Genomic DNA, 20,168 nt, shown 5'->3' on the forward strand with positions numbered 1-20,168 from the left:
ATAACTCATATAAGTGGAATCATCCTTCCGGAACTGGCTTATTTCACTAAAGCATAATGTCCTCAATGTTAATCCATGTTGTTGCATGTTGCAGAATTTCCTTCTTTTTAAGGCTGAACAGTCTTCCTGTGTGTGTTTGTGTATCCTATCTTCTTTATCCATTCATCTGTTGATGGACATTTGGGTTGTTTGTACATCTTGGCTATTGTGAATAGTGCTGCAATAAACATAGGAATGTTAATATCTCTTCGAGATCCTGATTTCAGTTATTTTGAATAAATACCCTGAAGTGGGACGGCTGGATCATAGGGTTGTTCTACTTTTAATGTTTTTTTGACACACTGTCTCATTTTATTCAAATACCAGTCTGCTCACACATGGTCCAAGAACACCCAAATAATAAAACAGATATAATCACATGTTAAAGATTGGTCTTCAAACATCATAGCCAATGATGCCACGCTTGGCTATGATCTTGCCAACATAAAACCACCACCACACACCTCAGTGGCCACCAAACCATTGAGCAGAGCTTCCTTAATTGTGAGCTGTTGGAAGCTACCAGTTTGAGCACTATTGACAATATTTTTTCAAGCTCTGAATAGCTGTAGGGAACCCAGCAAGGTTGGAGGAACCAGCTCAACCTAGGCATAGTGCCAAAATGTGGCCAATCAAGGCTTTGAGAAAGTCACAGCAGCGTTGACCAGTGCCGGGACCTTCTCTGCGAGGTTACGGACAAACTGGGCCATGGTTGTACGACGGAAAGTCCATCGCCCTGATTGGCTGGCTGAATGTCACCACCAGGAAGGCTATTTTTAATTTCTTGAGGAACCTACGTACTGTTTCCCACAGCAGCTGCACCAATTTATATTCCCACCAACAGTGCACAAAGGTTCCCTTTTCTCCACATCCTCACCAACACTTGTTGCTTTTTGTCTTTTTTTCTTCTTTAAGCTGTTTTTCTTTTTAAAATTTATTTGTATTTAATTTATTTATTTGTGGCTGGGTTGGGTCTTTGTTGCGGTGTGTGGGCTTCTCATTGCAGTGGCTTCTCTTGCTGCAGAGCTCAGGCTCTAGGTGCGCGGGCTTTAGTAGTTGTGGCACATGAGTTCAGTAGCTGTGGCACGTGGGCTCTAGAGCACAGGCTCAGTAGTTGTGGTGTACGGGCTTAGTTGCTCCACGGCATGTGGGATCTTCCCGGGCCAGGGATCGAACCCGTGTCCCCTGCATTGGCAGGCGGGTTCTTAACCACTGCGCCACCAGGGAAGTCCTGCCTTTTTTTGTTGTTGTTGTTGTTTTACTAGCCACCCTGACAGGTGTGACATTTTGTTCTGAGAAACGTAACCTCTCCCCATGGGTTACTTTTCTTAGGCTACAAAATTGTTTGAGAGAGAAACTTCATGGTCAGAAAGTGTTTGTAAAAGGACTTATATCCTTTATTCAGATCAAAATATTTTGAATTGTGTTCAAATAAGATTTTTGAACAGATTTAAACAGATTCCATTATAGGAGTTGTGAAGGATTTCATCTAAGACAGCACCTCCATCTCTTAGCCTCAGTATTTGCTCATTAAACTAATTTTGTCTGCTTGGTTCCACTGCAGGGAGCCCTGGAAGCAGTGGAAGAACCTTCTTGGAGCTTGCCTGGTCGAGGAGTTTAAATGTTAAGATTTAGACACAGTTTTGTCTGTAAGATCAACTGCCAAACCACTTCAAATAATCCAATAATATAATTCAGTAGGGAAGTGAGATCAACATTTACATAGAGAAATCTATACCTTCCCATCTATAGACAAACACCAGTGAGATGATAAGATAGAAGAGATGGCCTGATTTAAAATACCAACAAGAGACGGGACTTCCCTGGTGGCCTAGTGGTTAGGATTCAGCGCTTTCACTGTGGAGGCCTGAGTTCAATCCCTTGTCGGGGAACTGAGGTCCTGCAAGCCTCTCAGTGCAGCCAGTAAATAATTAATTAATTAAACATAAATAAAAACGACAGTAAAAAAAAAAAAAAATCAACAAAACAGATAAAATATCCTGGAATAAACATGACAAGAAACTTGCAAAACCTCCAGGAGGAAAACTTTGAAACATTCCCAGAGAGAATGGAGAGACATACTGTTTGTTGTCTTGGATAGGAAGGCTCAATGTCATAAAGATGCCAATTCGGGACTTCCCTGGTGGCTCAGTGGTTAAGAATCTGCCTGCCAATGCAGGGGACACAGGTTCGAGCCCTGGTCTGGGAAGATCCCACATGTCGCGGAGCAACTAAGCCCGTGCACCACAACTACTGAGCCTGCGCTCTAGAGCCCACGAGCCACAACTACTGAGCCCACGTGCCACAACTACTGAAGCCCGCGTGCCTAGAGCCCGTGCTCCACAAAAAGAGAAGCCACCGTAATGAGAAGCCCATGCACCGCAACGAGGAGCAGCCCCTGCTCGCCCCAACTAGAGAAAGCCTGCACGCGGAAACGAAGACCCAATGCAGCCAAAATTTATAAATAAATTAATTAATTTAAAAAAAATACCAATTCTTCCGAAGGTAGCTTATAAATCTAACATGATCCAAATAAAAACACCCAGAGGCATTTTTTTTTCTGGAACTAGACAAGCTGATTCTAAAGTTTACGTTGAAAACATAAACAAGCAAGAAGAGCCAGGACAAGTCGAGAAGGGAGAGCGATGGGGGAGGAATAGCCCCATCAGATGTCCTAACCTGCTGTGAAGTCTCAGGAAGCACCCCCAGATGCCTAGCATGGGCCCATGGACGTAAAGCGGAGAAACAGGACCCCACCATACCGAAAGTCAGTGTACAAAATGCATCCTCTCAGATCTAAGAGCTGACAATGGATAATTTTTTTTTGTTTGGCTGTACCACATGCGTGGCATGCGGGATTTCCCGAACAGGGATCAAACCCACGCCCACTGCAGTGGAGGCGCTGAGTCTTAACCGTTGGACCTCCAGGGAAGTCCCTGACAATGGATCTTTTAATAAATACTATCTGAGCAACTGGGCAGCCATCTGGAAACAAAGAGAGATGATCCAAGCTCTTACTGATCACCAGGACAGCCTTCAAACGGATCAAAGATTTAAATTAAATAAATGAAAATATTGGATGAATTCCCTTGCCCTCAACAAGAACAAGAGTCGCGGGTGGGCACAGGGCTGACCAGGAGTGGGCTGGACTCCGAATGAATTACCAGGTGTGGGAGCTAGCACTGATTAACCCACATTATCCTGTGCAATCCTCAGGTGGCTTATTGACCTAAGTTTCTTGACCGGAGGCTTAGAAAGGTAACTTGTTTAAGGTTACCGACCTGGTTACTAACTCTCAAAGCGACCCGTCCAAGGCCACCCCAGAGTCTGGAGTCCTCAGCGTGGCCCCACGGCTCCCGGCTGCAGATGAGACTGACCACCACCGGCAAGCGGGTCATGGAAGCAGGGCACCGGGCTTGATGGAGGCAGGAGGGTGGGCTCACAGGACGGGTCAAGGAGTGGTCCTGTGTTCGGGGTTTGGAGACTGCAGTGGAACCAGCGTTCACGGGGAGCGGGTCAGGAAATTGAGCAGATTGGCCTCAGATCAGAGAGAACGGTGGATGCTGGTGAAAGCCAGGGACCCTCAGAAGGGTTGGAGGCCAAAGCGTTGGAGGATTGGTCCAGGCTCAGACTGTAAAAGGCCTTGAATGCCAAGATCATAATCAGTACCGGTCCCATCACGCTAGTTTGTAAGACATCTACAGATGCAGTCCCGCTGGATCCTCAGGCCAACCCGGTGACATGGGCTTGTTTTTTTAAAAATTAATTAATTATTTTTGGCTGCGTTGGGTCTTCATTGCTGCACGTGGGCTTTTCTCTAGTTGCGGCGAGCGGGGGCTACTCTTCGTTGCGGTGCGCAGGCTTCTCATTGTGGTGGCTTCTCTTGTTGCAGAGCACGGGCTCTAGGCATGCGGGCTTCAGTAGTTGTGGCTCACGGGCTCAGTAGTTGTGGCTTGCGGGATCTAGAGCGCAGGCTCAGTGGTTGTGGCACACGGGCTTAGTTGCTCCAAGGCATGTGGGATCTTCCCGGACCAGGGATCGAACCTGTGTCCCCTGCATTGGCGGGCGGATTCTTAACCACTGCGCCACCAGGGAAGTCCCAACATGGGCTTGTTTGAAAACAGATGAATGAAGGGATCAGAGGTTAAGGGCCTTGCCCAAGGCCACGCAGCCTGGAATAAAGCCCTGGGTCTCGTGACTCCAAGCTCACTCTGTCTCTGACCTTGCAGCATACCTACGGGCCAGGAGTATGCACTTTGTCCTCTCAACAACCTGGCAGCGGGGGAAGGTCTCTCAGCAGAAGAGGGAAGACGTGCTGGGCGGTCTGGGGACAATCGGGACCTGCAGGGAAAGAGACAGGGTGGAGGTCGAGTGGCCTGGGGGAGTATGGCCACAGGGGCCGTTTCCTGGACGCCCAGCTGCCCCCGCACTGTGCAGCCCTGGTTTGCCCCCTGCCTCTCTGGCCTCTTCCTCGTCCAGTCCCCAGGGCCCGGCCCCGAATTCTGCCCTCTTCCCTCTTTCGCGGAGAGTGGGTGAGGGCTCACCCAGGGCGGGGGCTTCAGGACCACCTCCACACCCACAACCCTGATCCCCTGCTCAGATTTGTCTCCTGAGCGCCAGGTGAACACGTTCTGCTGCTCCAGACGTTTGCCACAGACACCAAAGGCAACTGGTCCACCCTCCCTCCCCACCGCAAGCCAGCTCGCCCTCCTCCAGGGCTCCCTGTCTCAGTCAACAGCAACCTCAGGGCCCCTGCTGCTCAAGAAGGATCCAAGGGTCATCTCTACCCCTCCTCTTCCTTGACCCCCATGTCTTGCCAACCGGTCCTCCTACATGTGACTCAGATCAACCAGCTTCTCTTCGCTCCCCCTGCCGCCCCCCTCGCTCGGCAGGACAACTGCTCACCGGGGGGTCTCTTCCGTGGCCCCCTTTCTCCACTCTTCTAGCCGAACAGGACTGTGTCTGCTCCTCTGCTTCAAACCCTCCAGGGTGTGTCCTCATAAAACCTTGCACGTGAGCGTCTGCAGCAGCATCGTTTACGGCAGCCAAAGAGTGGAAACAACCCCAATGCTCATCACTGTATGAATGGATAAAGAAGACAGGGTGTCTCCACACCAGGGAGTGCTATTCGGCTGTAAGAAGGAATGACGTTCTGGTACGTGTCACCCCAGGGATGAGCCTTGGAAACATGATGCTGAGTGAAAGCAGCCCGCCACAAAAGGCCACGTATTTTATGATCTCGTTTATGCAAAAAGTCCAGAAAAGGCACATCCATAGAGACAGAAAGCAGACTGGTGGTGGCCAGGCGCTGGGAGGGGCTGGAGGAAGATGGCAAGTAACTGATAATGGATACGTGGTTTCTTTTTGGGGTGATGAAAAAGTTCTAAAATTGATCACATAATCTGTGAATATTAAACACCGTTGAATGGTCTACTTTAAATGGGTGACTTGTGGGACTTCCCTGGCGGTCCTGTGGTTAGGACTCTGAGCTTCCACCTCAGGGGGCACAGGTTCGATTCCCGGTCTGGGAACTAAGATCCCACATGCTGCATGTTGTGGCCAAATAAATACATAAATGGGTGACTTTATGATAGTGAATTGTATCTCAGTAAAGCTATCCTTGACAAAAAAAGCAAAACACCAAATCCCAACTCTCCCAACAGGGCTGCCCACTTCCAGCTCCTTCCGTGGCTACATGGCCCTGCTTTGTCTGGCCCCTGCCTCGGGACTTGCCTACAACCCCTGAGCCCCAGTGTAAGAAGTCTCCAAAGGAACACACATTCCGCGAGTACGCCACCTCTCCTTGCTCTTCTGTGAAAAGCAGATCAGATCTATTTTTCTATGTCTCTCAGATACGACCTGGAGAATTTGCATAACATGTAAATCCAGTGTCTTAGGAGTTACTTCCCGCACGCATGAATACAATTCCTTGCTCACTGTTCCTAGTTACCCAGGCACTTTGGAAAAGCCAGACGCTCTGACTTGAAGGTCACCTACTGTAAGCAGGTCAAGGGGACAAGTGTCGAGGAAAGGCAGACCACTGTGCCCATCCCCTTTCTCCTTCCATGTGCCACCTGGGCAGCCCCAGCGTGGCAGACTGCCTCAGAGCACTGGGGCGGAGCTGTCACCACCGCCCCTCCACAGTCATCCTTGAAGACGAGCTTCTGTTGCAATCTCCCGGGTCACCAAGTATGAAGAATGTCGGAGGGCTGCTCTGAAGAGGAGCCCAGGAAGCAGGCCGCAAGGCCACTCACCCACCAGAGCTGTCAGTCGTCCAAGGCAGCTGAGCTGCCCCACTACATCCCACGGTGCAGTCTCCCCGAAGGCGCTCCCACCCAGACGCCCTCCCCCGCCAGAGATGACAGACCCAGGGCTGGAGGGGCACACAGCCACCAAGGAACTTGTGACCAAACTGGTGGTGCAAAAGCAGCCATTTTCCCATTAATTCTGAGGCTATTCTGAGGCCGTAAGTCGAAACAGGGCAAAAAGCCTCAAGGAGGCTGACAGTCACTGCCTGAAGTTTTCACTTCAACGGCCCCTTCTGGAAACTTCTGCTGGCTTCTGCTCAGCCAGCCTGGGTGGACCCTGAGCCCAGTGGCCTCCCGCAGGGCAGCGCTGGGTCAAGTTCTCTCTCGCGGTCGCTGCAGAGAAGGGGAGAAGTGGAGACTCTCTCATCCAAGCAGGGCAGCCACAAGCGAGGAAGCGTGCTGAGGCCCTATGTAAGAACAGGATCAAGAACGTTAAGTGGAAATTCCTTGGGTTTGGTTTCTTTTCTGTTCTCTCTCTAAACAAGTCTTATTTGGCCTCCTGTAGCCAGCGCTGTGGGTGGTGACGGGCCCAGTGACAGGCCCAGAAGCAGCCCGCTGGGCCAGTGAGTTTGCTGTAACGACTCGGGACACTGAGACTCCTTCAGCATGGCTTATTCTGTCCGTCTGTCCTTTATCTATTTAGGTGGGAGGAGGGGACGAGGACCAAGCCAGCCGTGCTTAGTCCTTGCGAAGCACTGAGCCTACACCGGTTTTCAAACTGCGGCCCGTGGCTTCTGTCAGAAGCACCAGGCGCTCCTGCTGGTGCCCTCAACGCAACCTGAGGGTGGGCCCGGCGTGTGGGACTCTGCACTGGGAACACGCTCACAGGGGTTCTGGTCAGCAGTGATGTGGGCGTCACTCTTCCAGGGGCCCAGTGAGACCCACACGGTCCCCAAGGAGCGAGGTGAGTTGGAAATAAGGACACAAGCGTCCTGATTCCCTGACAGAGTCTTTAGGTTTTTTACCTTAAGGCGAGGGGAAAAAAAGAAAAGATACAGTGAAGAATTCATTGTATGTTTATTATTCACAGTTAATCACTACCTACCAAATGCTACCCGCAGAGTTAAAGGATTAAGTACACAGGTCCTTTTATTTAAACACTGATTTTCTTTTAAATATATACACACAAAACTTAGTTCTGCAAGGCTTCATGATATACACCAATTCCAAAATAAAACAATCAAATGGTCCAGGTGCAGAATGCCAGAGATTCCTCGCATCATCAGCAAGGAGAGGAGAAGCCAGTGGACAGGGGTGATGAGAGGCGGACGCTCTGTCTGGGAGGGCAGCGCCTCCTGGGCCCCCGGCCGCTGCAGGCCGAGTCCGGCTCCATAACCAGAGTCCAGGGGAGACGCCGACCGACCGCTTCAGAAGCCAAAGGCCGCCAGCAACTCCCAGTGGCCCCGTTTTTGTTGTGGGAAGGGTGGGGAGAGGATGACCACAGGCACATCACCGCAAGGGACAAGAAGCCAACGGGAGACGGACAGAAAGAGCTTTGCAACGGACTCAGCGTTCCTATCGTTCCAATCTTCCTTCCGACTGTCACTGCGTCACGGATACACTTCCTTTTCAGGGGGTCGGGTGGAGCAGCTATGAACACAGCCCGCTGTGAATGGAGACGTGAAAAACCACCCAGCTGCTTCCTGAATGCGGCCTGGAGCTCACCTGGGCAGCTCAGGTGGGGGACACAAAAGGTGAAAGCCCTGAACAGATACCCCTAGCTTTCAGAGCAAGAAAAATGAAGGGAAAACGCTCATCCTGCCCGCACACCCCACCCCAGTATAGGAACACAGTAGAACCTGATACAGTTTAAACCTTCCTGCATTTGAAACTTGCTGGCTCCAGAGACTGGTGTCTGGGGGCGTCTGGGGCTACGGAGGGGACAGACAACACCTGAGACCGCAAGGTCAAGGACCCTGGCCCCCCTTGCAGCCAGATCCAGTCAGATGCGGGGAGGGCTGTAACCCGGTCCCACTGTGCCCTGGGGCTCCGGCTCCCTTAACCTCCAGGGGCTACAAATATTAAAGCTGAACCTTAAAGACTCCGGCTGTGCACAGGCAGGACGCCCACACCCTCATCTCACTCGTCTCCTCTTCCCTACCCTGTCCTCCCCTCCCCCGAGGGAAAAAACATTTACACAGAGTAGGAAACAAATTGGCTGTCTTTAACTTATTTTTAAAACAAAACAAATAAAAACCACCACTCATAAGCAACCCTTGAAATAAGGCAGAAGGCACTAAGAAAAACAACATGCTCAGGAACACCATCTGAAAGGGAAACCAATGTGGAAGAGAGACACAGGTTTGGGGCCTGGCTCGCAGGAAGCCCTGAGGGGCGCACCACCCCCCCACTCCCATCCAACTCTGACACAACATTCTGGTGGTGGCTGGGGGCTGGCAGGCAGGTTCCCACTTGCCCTCCCTCCTCTGGCAGAAGCTAAAGGGCAAGGGCCACCCGCTCCCGGCCCGCTCCTGTGTGTGTGCATATAACGCAGGACACAGAAGCGGCTGTTCTTCTTTCTGTCGTCCCGACTAAAACAGACATTTTGCATAGAGAAAATATCAGCCCACGTGGTTTCTTTTCTTTTATTATTGGCATCAGCTAGGACTATATGTGGCATTAAATGTCATGCACTGATGGACAGAAGAGGAAACAGGATGAAAAAAAGGACAAAGGAGGAGGAATAGGAGCAGTGGTGAAAATTTGTAATAAAAACTCTTTTCTTAATTTATAGGTAAGTTTTGGCATTGTTATATCCAACTCCCCCGCCCACCCCCCAGAGTTCCAACCAAAGTGAGAGGGTCACCAGGTGACCCAGCTGGGTATTCTGAGCTCCCTCACAGGCTGCTGATAGAGGCAGCTCATGGGTTTAATTCTTTTGTACGTGTTTAAAATTTTTCGCCTTCTTTAAATAATCTCTTGACTCTTAGACGTTCCGGTTCACGGGGGTGACGTAATTGCGTGGAAACATGCCGGTCTGCCCGTGGCAAGCCCCTTTCCACCAGTTGGGGTCTGAGTTATCCATGACGTGGATAAAGTCTCCCCGACGGAATCCCAGCTCTCCATCCTCTTGGGGATCAAAGTCAAAGAGGGCTTGGACGTACGTCGGTTGCTGCAGAAGAGGGGCAGGGAGAAAACACACATTGCATCCCTGATCGTGGCCAGCCCCTCGTAAGCGGACCGGTGATGGGGAAACTGATGTGTGCCAGCCTTTTCACATTTCCTGAAATAACCCCTCACTTCTCCTCCCCTCTCCACCAGTTCTTACAGTTTACTCGAGGTGGGTGTCGTGCAGTCTTCACCAGTGCTCAAAACCACTAGGGTGTCCCCACCGTGGTGGCGGGCTGCACCCCAGCATCAAGCAGAGAGCAGCAGGTACTGCTTCAAGGGGAAAGAACTTCGGAAACAGCCAGTGGGGTTTTGTTTACAATCCCAGATGTGAAAATGGTTTAGTTCCTGTCACTTTATCACTTAGAAAATCCTTAAGGTTTCATACAGTCAGAAGGGTAAAAGCTTGAATAAAATAAGGTGGTATTAACCATTACATGTGAGAAGGATTTTAAGAATGAGTGTGGACTTCACTCCCTTACAGTACGATTTTCCTCAAAGTTTACTTCCAGGCAAAGAGTATTTGAGGGTGTGTTAAAAAGACCTTCTTCCAAGAGACACAAGGTAACTAGCAACACAATGCTTCAGAGAAGCAGCCTCTGGAAAAGGCAAAACTATTTTTTGTTTCAAACTTCAAATCTTTAACATGACTTAATAATGAACATAGAAGGTCCAGAAGTTACCTTTTAAAAAAACACCTGCTTGCCTAAGGAGCTATTCTTAATTGCTAAGAATGATCCCAATGTCTCTTACGAGGCTTACCTGTGGCACCTGCTCTATGTCCCGGAGAAATATCTGCTGGTTTCTGGAGACGGATGTAGATCTGTGATAATCTACCAGCTCATTCAAAGAATTGAACTTGACCACCCAGAGGAAATACTTTCCAGCCCCATCTCGGAGCACCTTGAAGTGCTGTACATCATTTCCAAACCTGGGGAGGGGTAGAGGATACACGTGAGAACAGGCCAGAGGGCTCTGTCCCGGCTACCCAGGGGCCACCTGCCCACCAAGGAGGTGTCCTGGAGAACTTGTGTGCTGGCCATGCCCCTCACAGGCTGGGTGCCCAGGACTGTAGCACAACTTGACTTCCTGGCTGGAGAGCACCCTGAGACCCTCCATTAGGATGACAATTACCAGTGACAACAGGAAGAATCCTCGCCAGACAGGGAAACCCTGTCAGTCTGTCTAATTCTGAAGACATCTGTAAATAAAAACTAATATCCTAACCTAAAGAACACGCCTCTATGTGCCCTGCACTGTGCCAAATGAAAAACAGAACTGAAACCTTGTGTGACATTTGAAGACTACAAAAGATAAGATAGGAAATAAGGTGAGGAAAGGAGGGATTGGACAACTTCCAACAATTTTCCTGTAACTGGGAAGAGTTTAAAGTCATGTTTTCTACTCAGGGATTTTAGTTCTACTTATGGGGAAAGGATCTCAAAAGCAAAGAACATGCTGGGACAATAAATAAGAGGCTACCCCCCATAAAAGGCTTCTCTACCACCTGGTAAAAAAGGCAAATGCTCTCTTTACAATGGCCCAGAAACACAGCATGAGCCTGGCTGAGTGGGAAGGGCCCACCACCGTCGTGCTGTCTGCCTAGAACATCAGCTCAAACAAGGCCCTGCCTGTCCCGCTCTCTGCCGGGTCCTCGAGGTCCACACCAGCGCCCAGCCCTCAGAAGACGCTCTATGAAGATCTGTTAAATGAACGACTAAGAGTCTCTCCTCCCGTCGTTGGTATTAAAGCGTAAATACTTCTTAAAACCAACCCAGCAGGTGGCAGCACTGAGCTTAAAGGAAGCCACTGAGTACAAGTGCGAAGTGCTTAGAAACAGCACTATTTCATGGGAAAACCGGTGGATGAGGAAGAAAGCTTTATGAGGAAGCAGGACATACTGAAATGGCACTTCTGGGCCCATGGGAGCCCACTCCCACAGTGCAACGCAGGTGGCTTCTGAAAGGGGCACAGGGTCCCTAACGGTGAGCTGTTAGCTCCCGCAGTTTTTCCATTAGACTCAACACCTTGAAACTCAAGACTGCACACTCGTGAACCTCCTTGGTGCAGGTGCTTGTGTTGTTAGAGGTGGTTATGACATCTGTTTCAAATTTTACTTCTAAAGCAATAAATACATGAACTCTTTAAAGGTTTTATTTGATAAAACGGAATGGTCTGGGAGGTTCCCGACAGCCAGCGCATGAGCACGGGCGGGCGGGCAGCCAGCGCACGGTCATCAGATGACCGAACTCGAACTGCCATGGGGTTTTTGGCCATCATTCAAGGATTAACTGCTTGTACTCCTTGTCCTCCACTGTTCGATTTATACTCAGGGCAGTACAAAACGTTAAGGAAAACAGAGGTGGAAACACAAGTTAATGAGAAGCGTAAGGACTCTTCCACCTCAAGGTGCTCTCAGCCCACCAGGTCCTCATCTGCAGGTGTTTAATCAAGCACATCAAAAAGCCACTGTTTCTAAGCATATGGGAGTAAGGGGTGCACGGGAACTCTCTGTACCTTCCACTCAATTTTGCTGTGAACCTAAACCTGCTCTAAAAAAGAAAGTTTCAAAAAAAAAGCCATTGTTAAAAGAGGAAAACTATTAGATCCAGTTTGATTTTTTTCATGTTGGGACTAAAACCTAACTATACTGGAAACATATCTGAAAGATACTGCAAATGTCACCTGAAACCACCTCCCACATCTTGAGAAAAGAAACACAAAAATTTTAAATTTAAATCTATATTAAAGAAACCCACACTTTAACTGCACATTTGGTCCTAAAATGCAACAAGATACTGAGCTGATTTTTGAAACTGAAAAATCTTTGTATCATTTGTAAATGGCAAATAAATTGTTTTACAGCCTTCATTTTAAATGTATACTAAAGTGATCTGAATTTTTAACCTAGTCACCTCTTTGTTACATAAACGATGAAGTGATTTGTAAGATTCCTAGGGGAGGGTTTTCTGTGATAATATATTAACTAGAAATGGAGAGAGTCAAAACACATATGGAAAAATGACAATTTGATTCAAAATCCTTACGTCACGGATGGGAAGTGATTAGCTTAGGATCCTCAAAGTTCCAATTTATATTCTCCATGATTCCCAAGGTGGTATAACTCCCTGCCTTCCCCATTCCCTGCATACCAGCTCCATTCCACATTTAAATTTACCACTGGGGAAAGCAAAAACCCCCAAACCCCTGTGGTCACCTTTTAGGTCAGTGTGAGGCCTAGTATGACACTGGTAGATTTCAGCGAGACACCTAGTCAAGGTGCACAAGGCAGCTGACCTGGTGATCAGTTGCTGTCACAGAGCTGTAGGAATCCCACAGAGGGCAGGGGTGCCCGGATGAGGGAAGAGCCGTGTGTGTGGAGAGCACTGCAGAGTGGTGGGGACTGGGGAAAACTGGCAAGTATTTGCTCTCTGAAGCTCAGCTGCTGCTCAGCAACTAAAGACGGTTTTCACACGGGAATCTAAATCCAGTGCTGCTAGAGGTCATTTTTAAGAGGAGCCAGAAATTAGGATTTTAATGTAAATTTTTCTGATTTATAAAATACTGTTTAGGCTAAACCTCTCCCAGTTTGCCACCTTTGGTATGTGTACCCAGACACCTGGCCTCTGGCTTCACAATTTCCATCAGCTGGAGACAGGATTCCAGGCAATCAAAGTAGTAAATACTTACTTGACAGAGAGGGAGAAATCCCCAGGAGCACTCTCGCTCTCTCGGATAAGAAAGGCCCCATCGTGCCGCTGTTTGCTAAGCATTTCTTCTGCCTTGGCTCTGGGGATTTTGCCAAAAAACCACCTAAGGAAGGAAGGCAAGCCAGTCAACATCTGCTTCCCCACAAAGAAACGGGATATCCAGCCTCCGAAATGTGAGTAACAGAACACTCCTCGCTGGAGGAAGGGCCTCCCTCTCTACCCTCCTGTCTCCACATGCCCCATCACGCCTTGAGAGGGGGACCATCTCCCTTCAGCTGTCTCCTTCATTCCCCAGTGACTCAAAAGACACAATCATGGGCCACTTTCTATAGAGGAAGACACTTAAAAATGGGCCTCCTGGGCCAAAGCTCACTGGGCCCCCAACTGACTCATCAGCAAGGCAGCAGGGAGAGCCCCGGCCTATCGATTTGAGCACATGATGAACCATTTAAGGTGACCCAGGCCCTTCCTGCAGCCACCTGATAAGGCAGCAGCCTTGCTACAGTGGGAAGAAGAGAAACGGGGGTAGGAAAGCTGCAAGGTCCAGAAGCTGGAGACAGGGCCACTTCTTGTAACAGCACAAAGGGAAGAGGTTCAGGCTGTGAGGGAGCAGCCTCTGCTAGTAGCTGTGGTTGGCACTCCTCTCAAGGCCACTCTCTGCTGTCACTGCTCAGAGTCTGGTTTTCAGGAACCATTAGAAATGCCATGCTTTACTCTGCAGAGGCAGCTAGTTGCAAAATTCCCTTTTTCATTTGGAGTAACCTACAGATTCTTCTGCTCCCAATGCTAATTGACCTTGGTCACAAGAAAAAGTGGGTGAATTCATGGAAAAGGGTAGGAGCAGCTGGGGCTGGGGCTGACCAGGAGGAAGAGGAGGAGAAATCTCTGAAACAGCTTCAAGTCACAGGCACCTCACTTCTCACAGAAAAGGCACAACTAATTAGGATAGATGACTGTGAAAACAAGGTTCTCTCTGCAAACCTGTCTTTACTGTGTTATTATTTAAAAAAAGCAACGATGCCACTTGTAACTAATAAAGACCTACTTGCTTCATCAGACTCCATACATGGTAACTAACATGCATTAAATATGCAAACTAGGATAACAAAGATACAAAGAGTCCGTTAAAGTTATATATCTAACATACATCTATCTTACTTATAAGCAACTGCAAGATGTCTCTGAAATAATACACTATACTAAAATTCAAACAGAAGGAAGGGAGCTGCTAGGAAGGATACATTCAGAAGTTGCCATTAGTAACCTTTAAACATTCCTAAAGTCTGCAGCCTTGTATCTTTCTCATTTGAACTAACGTAATGCCAAGCCGCTGAGGAGCTGGTACAGCCTATATTCCTGCGCCTAAAAAGAACTCGAGGGCAAGTCTTCCAGGGCCTGGAAGTAAGGCCACACAGGAGAAATCATGTAGTAACACAACAGAACTCTCTCCCGCTAGGAAAGGACAGCTCATAGTGTTGAGATCACGTGCGCACTTGCTGTTTTCATCTGTGCTCTCTGGTTTACATTACAGTGCCCGTGCACTCAGTAGCCATTTGGCCGAGAGGTGGCGAGAAGTTCCTCAACAGTCACATCCTTTCCTCCTAGACACCCCCATATCTTCCTACCAGGCAGGCATTTTCCTTTTTTAAGGTATAAGTAATGAACATAAATTAAAATAGCTTAGTTGTACGTGAAGTAAAAATAAAAAGCAAGACTCTTCCCTCAAACTCCCCAGAGGCAGCAACTGTTGGCAGTTAGATGTGTATGTTTGTGGACCTTCCCTTACGGTGCACAAATATATAGATATGGTGGCAGTATTTTCTTGCTCTCAGCTTAAAATTAACTCATTTTTATTTTCAACTAGAAAAAAACCAAAAAAACAAAAACCTGTGGTGAAGCAAAGTCCTCTAACTGGAATTTTTACAAAGATTTACTTCGTAAAAAACATCCCTGTTATAAGCACCCAGACTGAAAAATGGAAATTAGTTGGAGACCATTTTATTAAATAAAGACTTCTTTTGTACCTGCTCCCATTTTCACTACACACACTCCCTCCCCCCCTTCCTCCCTCTCGAGAGAGAGGATGTCCCACAACATAAGGGATATGACACTATGAGAAACAGCTATCACTCTCAGTTAAAACATTTAATACCACCATCCTACACTTCCTTAGCATTTTATACTGTTTATAACTTTGATTAACTTCTTTTAATGGTGATATTTACATGTAACTACATGGCTATGGTCAAACTTCTTAAAATTTTTTAAAAGATGGGTTTATACTACAATACAAATAGCAAGGGAGAAAGCTAATGGGAGGAGGCAGCTTATTTCCAATTCAAGTCTTTATTACATCCCATAGGCAACCATCCATATGCATTTAATGTGAAAAGCACATATTTGGATCCACCCTCAGTATATACAACTCATGCTGCAACACTAATGCCAACAACCATTTCGTAGTCTGTGTTTAATTTGTCAGCTCAAATGCTATGTTAGGTCATACTCCATTTTAAACTTCCCTCTTGCTGCCTAACAAAAACTAAAAAAGGGAAGTAAGGGAGGCTGGGGAGATGGAAGGAGGGGCCTGGTACTCCTCCCATAGCTATGAAACCAACACTGACCCTGTACTTATGGACATCTAGTCACAGAGCAGCCCTGTTAACGTGAAACAGGCCTGTGAGGCCCACCACTGCACAGGTACAGGGTGATGGTCTTTTCTGGCAATATGGTTTCCTTTTTCAGAGCTTGGATGGATGAATACTGCCTGCCTTCCAGCTAGAGTCTGTGAAGAACACCACCATGGGGCCTGGATGCTTCCTGATCAATTATTATTCCAAAGTTCTTTACAGTGGGGAGAGAGGAGCAGGCATGAGAGTGACTCTTCCTAAAAAGCTAATCCATCAATCAGGTCAGTAACTACAACTATCCAAGGAAGGTGGCCTTTCCTATGTTCCCAACAGTCAGATTTGAAATGCCGACGTCACCTGAAACAATCTGAAGAAAAACAAGGATTTAGAGCTACAGGCATTTTATTTAATATAAAAATTACAGTCTGATGTTCTGCTGAATTCCCCTTCAGCCTGGAAATATGAAAATGAAAAGGGGACTTCCCTGGTGGCGCAGAGGTTAAGAATCCGCCTGCCAATGCAAGGGCCACAGGTTCGATCCCTTGTCTGGGAAGATCCCACATGCTGCGGAGCAACTAAGCCCGTGCACCACAACTACTGAGCCCGAGCGCCCAACTACTGAGCCCATGCACCGCAACTACCGAGCCCATGCACCACATCTACTGAGCCCACATGCTACTGAAGCCCACTTGCCTAGAGCCCGTGCTCCTCAACAAGAGAAGCCACCGCAATGAGAAGCCCACGCGCAGCAACGAAGACCCAACGCAGCCCCCCCACCAAAAAAAGGGAAAAATGAAAAGGAACTTAAGTTGATTTTGTTATCACTGGATCTAATGCTGAAGTCAGCGAACTATGGCCCTCAGCCTAAATCTTTCCAGTTTTGCTGTGACCCACAATCTAAGACTATTTAAAAAAATTTTTAAGGATTGTTTTAAAAAATTCAACCGAAGAAGTATATGTGACATGACAGAGACTGCACATGGCCCACAAGGCTTAAAATATTTATTATCAGGCCCTTTACAGAAAAGGTTTAGCCAATCCTTGATCTATTTTGAGGACGGATTGTAGGAATAGATGTGCACAAATTTTTGGCTTGTGTGGACCGAGGTAGGATGCACTATGTGACTCCCAGTAACCACTATCCAACTGCTTCTCCCCACGGGGTGTACTTCGTGATGCTGTCCACGAAAAGCCCACACAGCCCCCAAAGCAAATATGGACACTAAGTGGCCACAAGAATGCAAAACTGTGCTTAGTACACTTCCCGGGAATCTGTAATAATCTCATGCTCATCTTTCGTAGTTTCTTGGATATCACTGCTTGTGCCTGCATTTTAGTAACCTGGGCATGGCTGTATGTTAATAACAGCCAATCTAACATCACAGGGACCTCAAATGAGGGACATTATCAATCCACTGACCAGGGGCCACAAATCTCTTCCACGTACGCCTCTGAAGATTTAATACTTCTGGCTTTTATTATCATGAACAAATTGGTCCCAGCCTTTGTACAAGAATTTGCATCTGAGTATCAATTCAAAACTACTTACTGAGCTACTATGTGCAGAGGCAAGGCACAAGTTACAAGGGAGTATGAAAGCAGAAGACATAAATTCTTCAAGGAATCTAATATCTTTTTTAGGGGACGGGGGGAGAGATCAAACTCACATAGTTACAAAGATACACGACAGTACAAGTTCCAAACAAAAACTAGAAAAATATACTTTGCAGTTAGACTGGTTTTCTCCTTTTAAATCATTCAATGAAACATTTAGTGAGCCATTATAAGGTGCCTGGTTCTTCTTGAAGTATAAGAAGTTTCCTTGAGGACCTCACAGATTCTTCATTATAGAAACTTCTGCATAGGTATCTTCCTATTACCAAACTGCAGGGTAACCCAATCTCTCTCCAGGCTTCCTGGATGTGCTCTCTCAAAGAACTTCCCATTAACTACATGGACATTTTATTATACCATAATTTAACTACAGAACCTAACTTCCCAGCACCTAGCACGGTCTCTGCACATAGTGAGAACTGTGCAAGAGTTTAGCGACCAAAACATGAACCCAACAGACAGTTTTACGGTGAAGCTCCTGAATCACCTGTTTTGTTTTATAGAGGCAAATCATTTTAGAACAGATTCAGTTCATAAGGTAGCATTTGGCTCAGGTTTAGTTGCTAGTGGTGGTTACCTCTAAAAGGGGTACATGTATGGGGAGAAACTCACATTGCTCTATAGTTTTCTACACTGTGAATCTTTTATAATGAGAACTCTATTCATAAATCAGGAGCTTGGGATAAACATACACACACTGCCATATATAAGATAACCAACAAGGGAACTCTACTCAATATTCTGTGATAACCTATATGAGAAGAGAATCTAACACAATATTGTAAATCAACTGTATGCCAATAAAATTAAAATATTTTAAAAAATGAGAACTATATTAGTTTAATTTATTAATTCATAAATTAGTGGTTTTGAAATAAAAATACTGGAAGCTTTCCTAATTTGCAGCACAAAGAGGAATGAACTAGACCGTTGTCAAGGCCCTTTTGAGCTCTACGGCATTCAGTTCTACGTAAGATGACGTAAAAGCTGTGTAAGATAAGATGTGGTTAAGATCTTTGCTCCAGTACTTGGGGGAAGAGAAATGACAGGGACACATCAGAACAGTGACAATGGGGGAGAGGGACAAATGGGCTGCTACTCGAGGTGGGGCAGTCATCTAAAAGTCTTATTTACCATTTTGTGTTACAACAAGTAGATACAGAGGATCTACCATTTCTTCGTGTTTCAGTGGCATTCTAGTCTGAGCATTAAATGCTTCAGTTCTCCCTGACATACTCACAAGAAAATGACTGCTTTTGAGGGAGGAGCAGAGACAATAAAAGAGGTGGTGGGTAAGGGTGGGAGGAAAGTGGTCTGTAAGGGCTCCCAGGACCCCACCATGTCATATATCAACAATAAACGGTTCTGGAATTAAAAATTTTTTTTCTCACCGCTCTCAGCAGCCTGGAGTAGGAGAGCACTTTGTTTTCTCTGAAGTGGGAACACTAAGATGGAGGGGTAGGGCAGTGATTATAGTGTACATTTACCAAGAACCAATTATATGCCAAGTATTGTGCTCTGGTGATACCAAGATTATTAAGATATGGTCCCAAAGGAATATCAAACATGTCAATACAAAACCACGTGATAAATACCCTTTCTAAAACTCAAAAAATGCAGAATTATGAAACACATCTGGCACAAAGGGTTTCACAGAAAAAGAATTATGGGCCTGCGTAACTGTTGTTTTATCATTTGAAGATCACTGACAGTTATCTAAAACATACACTACTATTGACTATTATGCTCTCATTATATACTCTTACTAACATGGAAAAATCAACGTGCTTTGTTAATTCCCTGAGAAGACAGAATAGAAAGTATGACATCCATCCCAATGATCTCAATTTTAAAAACATTGTTTGAACAAGCAGACGGGTCTGACCCTGGAGGGTCAGCAGAGCCCAACTTACGGATGTGGTTTCATTTCTATGTAATTCTTGGGGATGAAGCCGTCTTTCCCATTGAGCTCTGCCTTGTACCAGTTCTGATCACATTCTTCATTCAAAACCTGAAAAGAATTAAAACAAGGAAAAGAAAGCAATCATTTCCTTTTCACTCTTAAGTGGGTAGCCATGAAGACGATTATGTTGCCTTTTAGGTTTGTTTGTAAAAGGTGTTATTTGGAGTATTATCAGTTACATGGATGCAAAACTTCTTGTAATTTTCAAAACAACCAGCATTATGTCAACTCTGATACTTAAAAAGAAAAAGGAATTGTGTCTGGAAATGAGAATTCAGGTTCCCAAACACCTAGCATTAAAACCTCAGTAGAAAAGCAGAGGGAGGGAAAAATAAAAAGATGAGTGTCTGTGAGGAGATTTCTGGAAAACAGCAAACACTGACACTGGAGAATAAAGGGAGAGAGTAGGTATAACCGCACAACAACTGGGCAGCAACAGAGAGAGCCTGAAGACCTCTCCAGGGATCTTCAAGCCAATTTCCAGAATCACAGAGATCCAATCTTGGGATTTCCTCATACTGTCTCTAGGTTATCCCAAGTATGGGTCAGCCACCGTCCCGCTGCTACCTGCATGCACAGCCGTGTGCCCTTGTGTGGGAAAACCGTATTTTAATGAAAAAGCACAGTAAGTCCCACTTACTTCTCTTACCCTCAAGGGCCACGATGTGTCCGAGTTAGAGAATGCTGGAAGCACACCAATGGGCCCCATTCAGGGGGAGCCCCAGAGACCACACAACTGAGCCACTGCATTCTGCAAAGTGAAAACAGCCTACCCAAGGTTACAGGCTAATGAATC

General features: G+C 46.8%; 1 protein-coding gene and 1 pseudogene across 1 annotated transcript in view; both read right to left on the reverse strand.

Annotated features, from left to right (window-relative positions):
* Positions 1-435: 435 nt before the first annotated feature.
* Positions 436-749, reverse strand: LOC132355668 (ATP synthase subunit g, mitochondrial-like; annotated as a pseudogene).
* An 8,169-nt stretch (positions 750-8,918) lies between these two features.
* GRB2 (growth factor receptor bound protein 2) overlaps positions 8,919-20,168 on the reverse strand; it is a 68,936-nt gene continuing 57,686 nt past the window's right edge. Inside the window, exons 3-6 of the mRNA XM_059907451.1 lie at positions 19,323-19,420; positions 13,146-13,268; positions 10,218-10,386; positions 8,919-9,459 (exon numbers count right to left, since the gene is read on the reverse strand). Coding sequence (XP_059763434.1) covers positions 9,274-9,459; positions 10,218-10,386; positions 13,146-13,268; positions 19,323-19,420 — 576 coding nt within the window. The 3' untranslated portion in view covers positions 8,919-9,273. The remainder of the gene's footprint in view (positions 9,460-10,217; positions 10,387-13,145; positions 13,269-19,322; positions 19,421-20,168) is intronic.

This window comes from Balaenoptera ricei, chromosome 20, assembly GCF_028023285.1.
Source record: "Balaenoptera ricei isolate mBalRic1 chromosome 20, mBalRic1.hap2, whole genome shotgun sequence".
In the NCBI taxonomy this organism is placed as follows: Eukaryota; Metazoa; Chordata; class Mammalia; order Artiodactyla; family Balaenopteridae; genus Balaenoptera; species Balaenoptera ricei.